The sequence below is a fragment of the Lontra canadensis genome, unplaced genomic scaffold (assembly GCF_010015895.1).
Source record: "Lontra canadensis isolate GAN:19392208 unplaced genomic scaffold, GSC_riverotter_1.0 scaffold20, whole genome shotgun sequence".
NCBI classification, from domain to species: Eukaryota; Metazoa; Chordata; class Mammalia; order Carnivora; family Mustelidae; genus Lontra; species Lontra canadensis.
In genome coordinates, this window is record NW_022631014.1 from 18,696,500 (window position 1) to 18,706,872 (window position 10,373).

At 52.6% G+C, this 10,373-nt stretch overlaps 1 protein-coding gene across 2 annotated transcripts; it reads right to left on the reverse strand.

Annotated features, from left to right (window-relative positions):
- Positions 1-917: 917 nt before the first annotated feature.
- On the reverse strand, positions 918-10,113 carry SLC22A13 (solute carrier family 22 member 13). 2 transcript variants are annotated; one of them, XM_032861185.1, is made up of 10 exons: positions 9,660-10,111; positions 4,663-4,766; positions 4,328-4,482; positions 3,938-4,106; positions 3,618-3,738; positions 3,437-3,531; positions 3,019-3,233; positions 2,710-2,818; positions 1,956-2,171; positions 918-1,760 (listed from the first exon to the last, which is right to left on the reverse strand). In XM_032861185.1, exons 1-10 carry the CDS (start codon positions 10,035-10,037, stop codon positions 1,667-1,669), a joined length of 1,656 nt encoding a protein of 551 aa, XP_032717076.1. In that variant the 5' UTR covers positions 10,038-10,111; the 3' UTR covers positions 918-1,666. The 2 variants fall into 2 exon arrangements, with proteins under 2 accessions (XP_032717076.1, XP_032717077.1); XM_032861186.1 differs by lacking the exon at positions 1,956-2,171 and having other exon boundaries at positions 9,660-10,113.
- Positions 10,114-10,373: the final 260 nt, after the last annotated feature.

Sequence of the window (10,373 nt, forward strand, 5' to 3'; positions counted from 1 at the left end):
AGGGATGCTGGTGTCCCCTTGCTTCCCCATTGCATCCTACACTATAAATGGTTGCTGGAATGGACTGAAATGCCATCATGAAGAACCCACCATTTTTAACTCATGGAAAACACTTAAAAATGTTTTATAAGGGGGAAATTACTCAATTTTGTAATTTAAGTAGTTAGTAGGGGACACTGGCAGAAAACAATGAAGCCAGAAATCCACCATGATCTAAGCACCATTCCAACAGGTGTGGTCCTTACAGCTGGATTCTCGAGGAAATGGTGCCAAGTTGAGTTTTAATCCAATCAGGTACTGGTTTTGGCCAGCTCTGAGCAAATGTCTCACCACCAAAAGCAGCCAGACCAGAGATGTGAAAGGGATCACATTAGACCAATGAGGAGGAAACCTCACATAGGAGTCTTACAATTGGCAGCCATCCTAGTGACTGAGGTGGCTGTTCCATGCCCAAGAAAGACAACCTTGTATAAGGACAGAAATGAAGAGAGGGCAACAAGTTTCTGGGTCTTATTATAATTCTGGCCAGGGTGCAAACTTCAAGCCAAAAGGCAATTTTTCTCCTCCCCATAGAATAGCCATGGGCTAGAGCACTATAGCTTGAGCAATGGACATGAAAGTGTTCCAATAAGACTATACTCCTTGAAAAGATCCTGAAATGAAAGGGAGGGAAGAGTAAGTATTCACCAAGTTGGCACCGAGGCTCAAATTCCAGATGCAAAGACTTGAGCCCCACACTGAACGCCAAAATGATATAATTTGGAGTTTGAATCTGAGAATGAATGGTCAAGAAAGAATTCTTGAGACTTTTTCAGTGCAAAAAAAAAAGGGGGGGATTTTATTAAAGCATGGCAACAGGACCCCTCAGGCAGAAAGGGCTGTATTCTAAGTGTGAGGAATGATTGATTCTATAGGTCTTTTTTTTTTTTAATCCTATATGGGGGGACAGAGGTGATGTTAGGACTCCAGGAAATTGAGCTTATACGTTTCTGAAGGTCTGACTATTCTTAAGATTGTGCTTTTCTTGTAAAATCTGTGATCTTTATCAAGTGACCATTTACTTTTTCCTTCCTTTGTCCTTGGGCAGTCCCGAGTGTCTAAGAAATGTCCCATGTACCCCACTCTCATCTTGGGGGTAGGGAGATGCATTTGTTTTTTGCCCTCTACTTGCCTTTTATTATCTCATCAGCCCCACCCAAGCCAGCAGGACCTGGCCCAGCCATGAGAAGAAACTACAACCTTCTTCTCTTCTACAGCCTTTTCTCCCACCAGCCTGGATGGAGGCCACAGCTTCACAATTTCCTCCTACATCCTTGGAAAGGCTATAAGCATGTGCTCTGTTCTGAGCTTAACCCCAGACTGAGGGGACCAGAGGAGCCATACTCCCATAAGACAATCAGAGAACAAGTGAAGTCCAAGATACACCTGAGGTCCTACCACGAACAGGGTTTGGGAGTGTGCTGGGGTGAGAAAGTTGATGAGAAGCACCGAGAAGAGGGAGGCCCATCCATGTGCTTCAGGACCAGGCAGCCAGCAGCCAGCATGGGGACCAGGCCAGGGTGTGCTGCCTCCACCTGCGAGTTGGGGCTTGTGGGCAGGTGCCAGCCTTTTCCAGGGGGTGCTCGGGCAGCTCCCTGCTGCTGCTGCTCCAGCTCCAGAGACACAATTAGAGGTATGTACTGCTCACAAAAGTTGCCCCTGGATTGGATGTTCTTCCCGAAGCCTTTGTCTCCTTTTCTGAAGGTGCTGATTCTGGAGGCCTGGAGAGAACAAGGGGCCATCATTGACTGGCCAAGAATTAGTCACATGGCAGTATCCCTCACCACCCCTCCCCAGAGGACGAGGATCTGGCCCAAAGTCAGTCAGATGTCTGTGGCTCCTGAGGGCCCCATATTGGCCTCTAGGCAACAGTGGTGAGGTAGAGGTCTGGGCTTCAGAGAAAGCAAGCAGCTCACCGTGGCTGGGGGCCCTGCTCCAGGTCCTTGATGGTGTCCTTCAGGGGCTGGTCACGTGTCTCTGGCAGCAGGGCACAGAGTAAGCCTGCCCCAATGGGGAGGCTGCCATAGATGAGCATAGGGAGGACTGCCTGGTACTCGCGCAGCAGGATCACAAGAGGGGTGAGGATACCCCCAATCCTCGAGAAGATGCCCATCAGCCCCATGCCCGTCTGCCTGGGGGAAGGCCAGTACAAGCTGAGCGGACCCAGCCCCAACTCCAGGCCACAGCTCTACCCCAGCTCCACCTTGAGAGAGCCCAGACCCTCATTATGGCCCCACAGACTCCCTAGGCTCACCCGGCCCAGCCAGCCTCTGCTCTCTGCTTCCGTATACCAACTGCTTGTAATCCAGCCAGATACCACGCTTCTCCCACCTCTAGGCCTGTCCATTTGCTGCCCTCCTGCTCACCACCAAATCCCAGGCCAAAGACTGGACCTCCTGCCTGACCCCCGCCAACCCCCACCTGAGTGTTCCTGTTTCTCAGCCATTCATTCTTAGACTTCCTCCATATCCCGGTCTTGACAAGGCCAGGGCATAGCCTACTTCTGTATCTGTCCTCCACTGCCTAGGACAACACAGGGACTAGACTGACAGTGGTCCTGGGCCCCACCAGCACTGCTGCCCCTGAGCCATCCTCATAAGCTCTCTGTGGAACAGTGGTGAGGGCAGAGAGGGATGGCCAAAGTCAGGGCATCGGGGCAGGAGCCCTTACCGGATGACGGTGGGGAAGAGCTCGGCAGAGTACACGTAGGAGATGGTAAAGCCGGAGGCCGTGGCAAACTTGCCCACCACAGCCAGCACAGTGACCACCACTGGCAGATCTAGTGAGGGATGCTGGTCAGCTGCGTGCAGGGAGATGGCCCCATGCTCCAGGCCCCACCCCTACCCTGCCCTCCCAAGCTCCCTTCTGCACCTGGACCCCAGGGGAACCCTCACTCTTAGAAGGGAAGTGACAGGCTTCTGGAAGTGGAGGTTGGTGGGGGGGTGAGGGGCCAGGGTGTGGGAGAGCCAGCCCCGGTACCTGCTGGGACAAAGACGATGGTGATGCACATGAGGCCGCCCAGAACCAGAGTCAGCATCTGGCTCCACTTGCGGCCCAACCGCTGCATCATGAAGATGCTGGAGTAGCGAGCGGGCACCTCAACAGTTCCGAAGACTAGCTGCGTCAGGTAGATGTCCAGGCCAAAGTCACCGACCTGGAGGCTCAGGCCAAAGTACCCCAGGCTGTTCACAAACCTACAAAGTGTCCAGGCATCCCTGTGACTGCTGGGTGACGAGACATCGTCACTCTCAGGGGGAGCCTGCTGAAGACGGAGTCACGGTGGGAGAAACCCATAACACCACACAGCCTGTCCCTGACAGTCACCATCCCCCTGCCACATATGCAGCCCCAGCAGATGCATGGCCTCAGGGAGGGGGCTGGGCCCTGCTGTACTCACCAGACACAGAAGAGGATCAGGGTCACCTTCCGGAGCTGGGGGTGTCTGAACAGATCCAGGGCATTCCCTGAGGGGCCCATCTTCTCTGGGACGAGCTGGTAGGAAGATGCACGGTGAGGGGCCAGGCAGAAAGGTCTGTGCGGGCCAGGCTCAAGAGCTGGGCTCAGTCTGTACAAAGTACCTGGCTCAGGAGCTCTGGGGAGAGTTTCCGCTTGTTGACTGAGGCTGCCTTCTGGATCACTTGTTTAGCTTCCTCTACCTTTCCCCGGGTCAGAAGCCACCGTGCTGACTCTGGCAGAGCCCTGCAGGTCAGGAATGGCTGTGACCTCGGAGCCCCCCCCACTTCCCCAGGGGCTGTCCCAGCTGCTCCAGTGCACACCCAAGCCCACACCCCTTGCTGTCGGAGCGTTCTGTGAGGCGAATGTGAGTATTACGCTCCAACCACACTTCCGCAAGACTAGCCCCAGGGGGGTGGCTTGCTTCTGGGAAGTACCTCCTCACCAGAAGTAGAAGAAGAGCAGCAAGACAGGTGCAGTGCCCGCTATCTGGAAAAGCCTCCAGTTTCGGATGCCATAGGCGAGTCCTGCCAGCGCCATCTGCCCCACAGAGAAGGCGCACTGGGCCAGGACCACGGCCTGCGTCCTCCTCGAGGGCCCCACCCACTCTGTAACTGTGCAAACAGAGAGGTTGAGGCCAGGCCAGCCCCTGGCACTGTCCCTCCCTGGCACTCCCCGGATGCTGCTCCATCCACGTGGACCTCAGACCCCTTTGCGTGTGGCCACGTGTGGCCTGCGTTCCCGACAAGGCTCCCGCACGCAGTCTGCGCACGTGGACCGCTCAGACCCCAAGGCCTCACCTCACGGCTCAGGGCTTCAGGACCCAGACACTCACGCAGGGTCACATTGCTGAAGGTGTACCCAGCGACAGCAGTAGCCACGGCAGAACGCAGGACCATATAGAGCTCAAAGCTGGGCACGAAGGCTGTGGTCAGGCCGATGATGGCAAAGAGTAGCAACTGCACTAGGATAGTGGCCTTGCGGCCGATCCTGGAGAAACAAAGAGGTAGGTCTGTGAGGGACTCTCTCGGAGGGGAAGGAAGGGAGACCCAGCCCTGCCCTGGACTCTCTATCTGGGGGAGGACACACTGCCCTGCCCTGGACACCAGGGAAGGGCATGGAGGGAAACCGTGCCAGGAACACGGGAGAATGCTAGGTCACGGTTCTTACCAGTCACAGAGAGGCCCAAAGATGAGAGCCCCAACGAGGAGCCCCGCCATGTACACCGACTGTGAGGTCTCCTTCAGGTACTTCTGATCACAAACCAGGTTGAACTGAGGCAGACACAGGCGGATGTGAACAAGGAGCAGCTGACAGCAAGTCCTTTGTCATCTAGCCCACCCACTGACAAACCTCTCGGGGCAGATGTCCATGGTTCCCAAACTGTGTGCAAAGGCACCTCAGGACACCAGAATAAATTCATGGGGTACAGAACAATATTTAACATTTTAAAGGGAAATATAGGAATACTCAACATCTGTCTGGTATTACAAGAATTGCCAATTAAGAACGGTTCTGTTGCAACAGGAGATCATGCTACACTCCTTTCAGTAACATCATATTGATGTGACACTGTATTTTTGGCAGTTGTTTTGGGGAAAAAAAGCAAGCATCATGTGGAGAGAAAATCTTCAAGGACGGAGACACTGTGCAGCTCCCAGTAGGTACATACATCCTATTAATAGGTGACTATTTGTTTAAAAATGAAAACTATTTTTGAGGCGCCTGGGTGGCTCAGTGGGTTAAGCCTCTGCCTTCAGCTCAGGTCATGATCCCAGGGTCCTGGGATTGAGCCCCACATCGGGCTCTCTGCTCAGCAGGGAGCCTGCTTCCCCCTCTCTCCCTGCCTGCTTTTCTGCCTACTTGTGATCTCTGTCTGTCAAATAAATAAATAAAATCTTTAAAAAAAATGAAAACTATTTTCTTTCAGTTTGCATGTATTTTTTACTTTTTAAAGACTGTATTTATTAATTTTTTGCAAGCAAGAGGGGGGAAGGCAAGGGGAGGGGGAGCATGAGAGCACAAGCAGAGGTGGGGAGCGGGAGAGGGAGAAGCAGGCTCCCTGCCTAGCAAGGAACCAGAGGTCGAGGGGCTTGACCCCAGGACCCTGAGATCATGCCCTTAGCCAAAGTTAGATGCTTAATGAACCAGGAGCCCTGCATGCACATTATTTCTTAAAACAGCTACTAAGTTCTTAGAACGTAATTACTGTTTGGACTTAACTAGTTAACACATAAAACCGTTAGGTTTTTCTTTTGGCTTGGAGATGCCACGGAGAATTACTGACACACTAAGGATACAAAGTTTGGAACCTCTGACACGGGACTCACTGCTGCTTCCTGACCAACAGGGCCTCTTTCCCACAGCCAGGGCACCCCTGTGACCTACCTGGGCCCCTTCAAATTTTCTCATCTGGCTGCAAAATCTCCATGAAACTAATCATTCACAGGCAGTGAGAATCCCACGGAGCCCTCATGCGCCACTTGCAGGAGATTAGGATGGAAGAACATGGGGAGGAAACCCTCGTGTGTGTGGGGATTCACTCGCGTGCACACACGGAGACTCTGCAGACTCAGAGAGAACCCGACAGACGGACTGAGAAACTGAGTGGAGAAAATGCGCATGTCTGCGTAACTCCGCACACGTCTGCAGCAGGTGCACGTCGGGAAGCACGTGTGACTGACCCCCACCCCCACTGGTCTCTGGGCCCCTCAGGGACTTCTGGGCCCCCGGCGTGGGAATGTCTGCAGGTTAGACACGTGAGCTCTCCTCCGCAGCCCATGGAGACAGCTTCTCCATGACTCATGCCTTTGGAGGGCTCCCTCTGCATTTGGTAGTCTCCTAAATGCATCCCGTGTGTTACCTAATTCTCACAACAGTCCTTGATTTGTTGGCACACTGCCCTGATGGAGGAGAGGTTACGCTCATCATCCTCGGTCTACTGCTGGATGGCAATGGAGTTCAGATAGCCCTTTTGCCCCAGACAAGGACCGAAACGGCGTGAAAGCTGAAAGAATTTTTACCGAATGAATCAGTAAATGAATACCTACAGCTAGCTAACTAGCCAATCGTCATCAGTCAAAATAACTTTTAGCAAGAAATTAATCAGTCCAGGAAACACCATTGTGCTCCTATTCTCTTCTCAAAAACAACTGTTAATTTTCAATATATGTGGAATGATTCACTGATTGCCCCTGGTTGGAAATGAGGCAGGACAGGGGATTTGAACTCCTTCCCCCGCGCTCCAGCTTGTCTGGTTTTTATTTAGCAAGCACAGGTTGCCTTTGTGGTTAGACACTCTTTAAAATAAGATGCCTCTGGAGTCTGAACTGAGCAACTTATAGGATTTATAACTTATAGCAAACAATAGGATTATTGGGGAACGTGTAACATGATTATTACTACAGTGGCTGTCACCCAGGAAGCCTTCAGTAAATGTTAGCTCAGTAGAGGGTGCCCTGGCCACCGTCCTCAGGAAAGTCACAGCTGGGGACAGACATTTCAGACTGAAGGCATGGGTGCCAATGCAAAGGAGTTTCCCAGGGCCGGTGCCCCTACTCAGTGGCCACCGTTCACTACCTCCGTATAGTGTATAGACCTGTTATTTCATTAAACCCTCATTCTAACCACATAAAGGCTTATCATTCCCACTGTGCAGCCACAGAGACCAAGGCTTGGAGAGGGGCCAAGAAGTGGCGGATCACGTTCAGAGGGAAGAGAGACAAGAGGGCTCCCCCCTTGGGACGCCAGCCTTTAACCTCCCCAGCCCTAACACCCACAGTGGATGGTTCTCCCTGGGGCCTGTCACAGAGGCACACAGACACCAGCCCCCATTCTTGGTACACACCTGTCACATCTCCCGCCCCTGTTCCAAAAGCTTTAGTGGCTCCCTTTGGTCTCTAGGAGAGGGCCCAAATTCCTCAGTTCTGTATCGAAGACGGTTTAAGGGCCAGCTCTTGCCCACTTCCCCACCTCTTTGCATGTCAGCATTCCTCAAACATGCCAAGCATTTTCATGCCTCCAGTCCCGGGTATGGCCATTCTCTCGGCTTCTCCTTCCCTACGATTCCTGCCCCTTCTCTTGTCCCAGGACAGGTCACACTGTGGTTAGTCACTCCAAGCCTGTTTCCCTCCATGTTCAGAGACTCATGTCGACAAGACCGGGAGTCCTGCTGTCTTTTACCACGGATGGACACCTAGGAAATGTTGGGAGGCAGACTGAGAAGGAGAAATATACTCTGTATAAAAGAGCACACAGCCTATGAGGCAACTTGCTCTTTTCTTCTCACATTAGACCTGCCTGAAATTCAATTTGATTATGCAGCCGCTGTAATAAGGAAAGTTGGGATGTCAGCTCAGAGAGAGCCCCCTGAGTTGGTGTGGCAGAGCCCCTCCCCTGAGATGAGCAACAGAGGTAGAAGAGCTCACAGCCATGAAGCTCTCGAAGAGAAGCTGGAGTTATCATTTGGTGCAGGGCGCAAAGGACCAAAGGTGGACATTCTCCTGAGAATCGAAGTCCTTGGGAGGGCCAGAGCAGGAGAAACATGATAGGGAAGGACAAGAGGTCCAAGGCCCAACCCCTGTGCTAGCACAGGCTAGTTTGATGATTAAAGAAAAGGGGGACCCCCAAATCCTCAGATAAGGAGAACAAGGTGCCTCCCTCCTCTGACTGGTCCCTGTACAGTAAATATTCAGGGAGCTTTGACTGAATAAAATCACGCCAACACTCCAGCACAGGGTATGAACAGGGCTAGAGTTGGCTCTGAGTGGTCTGCTTGCTTGCCTGGGCTTTCGGGATGGTTTTTGGGCAGGTAGGGAGAGTTTGAGCAGGTGTGGAAGTAGGCACCCATGGCATCTGAGGACCCGGGGAGGCTGACCCTATCATGATGGTGATGCTGGGGACATGGAGAGGACAATGAAGACCAGCCTGCGCTCTGCTGGGATAGCTCCTAGGCTGCCTATACCCCTGTAGGGCAGAATGAGGTGGAAGGTCAGGAGGAAGACAGGGAGGACATATCCTCAGCCTGCAAGGATTCAAGGGGCAGATTTATGGTCACTTTTAAAAGCTGAATGCCTGGGGCACCTGTCTGGCTCACTTGGTAGAGCGTGCAACTCTTGATCTCAGGGTTGTGAGCTCAAGCCCCATATTGGGTGCAGAAATTACTTTAAAAAAATCTTTTAAAAAATGTGAAAGCCTTTGATTAAAACAAAATCCTCTGAAAGCCTCTAAAAAGTAAATACTTTTTTACTCCCAGGGGGAGCAGTGAATGTTTGATCTCTGGACTCAAGTCCCCTCTCCACAAAGGCTCAGTATCCGCCACCATCAAGGTGAGTTGTCCAGACCTTCCCAAGAACACCCATACCTCAGGATTCTGGACCATCTGTGTTCTTTCCCGTGCCTGCAGGGACTTGAGGGGGAGCCCCACCTCCACAATCAGCTCATTGGGTTGCCCTGACCAAGTCATCTCTCTCCTCTGTGCCTCAGTCCCTGCTTCTTGGGAAGCAGCAGAATGGGCCTGGATGCTTCCAGAGAGCCCTTCTTGCTCAGATGGCTGGAATGGGAACCTGTTTACCTGCCTGGATCATTCCTAAGAAAATAAGTTTAGCAGAGCAAGTGTTGTCACCTGCAGGATGAATCCTAGAGTCATGGGCATCCTCAGAGGGCAGGCAGACATAGCTCTAGAGAGAGCAGCTGGAAGGCAGGGGCCCCACAGCAGGCAAGCAGGAGGATAGGCAAGCAGGAAGCTAGGTAAACAGCAGAGCTCAGGGACCGACTAAACGACCAAGGCCAATGTACAGATAGGTGGAAACACTGGAGGGAGAGAAAGAAACAAAGACAGGAAAGCAGGAGGGGAAGGAAGGAAGGCAAGCTGGGTACATAGGCAAAGGGACAAACAAAAAGATTGGGAAAGATGCATGGACAGATGGGCAGACAGACCAGACAGAGAACACGGACAGAGAGGTGAAGGGGCCAATAGTTGGAAGACAAAGAGAAAAGCAGGATGAGTGGCAAAAAGAAAAAAAAAAAAGCACCCCAATGGTCCATCATTCAGGTGTGAGTGCTGAAGGGCACACAGAGAAGCAGCAGCACCAGCTGCTGAGGGCAGAGGGCCGGACAGAGTTGCTGACCAACCCCAAACAGGCAGACGTGCAGAAGGGCAGCCCTACCTCATTCTTTAGGGACAGAGGCCTGTCCTCAGGATACACCCAGCCTGCATCGCAAGGCTGTGTCTCATTGAAGCGGTGGCTGAGGATCTCCTCCAGGGTGGCACCGTCGGGGGGCGGCCGGAACATGAGGCAGGGCTCGGGCTTGCCTGCAGCATCCAGAGGCAGGCTCAGTGTCAGCTGCTCCGTGGTACTCAGGTTCAAAGTGTGGTTCTTCACCCAGGCCACTGAGCAGTGGTGGGCCTCATCCTGGAACATGAAGACCTGGCCGAACATGTAGAAAGCAGACAGGAAGTTGGGGATACTCAGCAGTATCATCAGCTGTATCTGGAAGCGTCCAAAGTCACCTATTTCAGCCAGGACCTGGGCAAACTGAGCCATGTCTACCGGTCAGCCTGGGGCCACCAAACAGCTCTGCAGCCTGGCTTTGGGGCACTTGTTCATCTGAGCAGTGATGACTGTTAATATTTAATCCAGCCTTGCCTGGCCTGACCTGTCACACTTCAACTCCCTGGCTGTGGCCTGAGAAGGATAGAGTCTGATGAAAAACTCACCCACTCTGACTTGCAGAATCCGAGGATGCTTTATGGACAGGATGATGAACACAAGCCTCACAAGAGGACCTTCTTGGGCCCAGCACAGGAATGAGCTTTAGCCAGATGTTAAACAGTACACAAGCAGGCCCCTCCAATTGCAACATCCTAAACAAGTCACTCC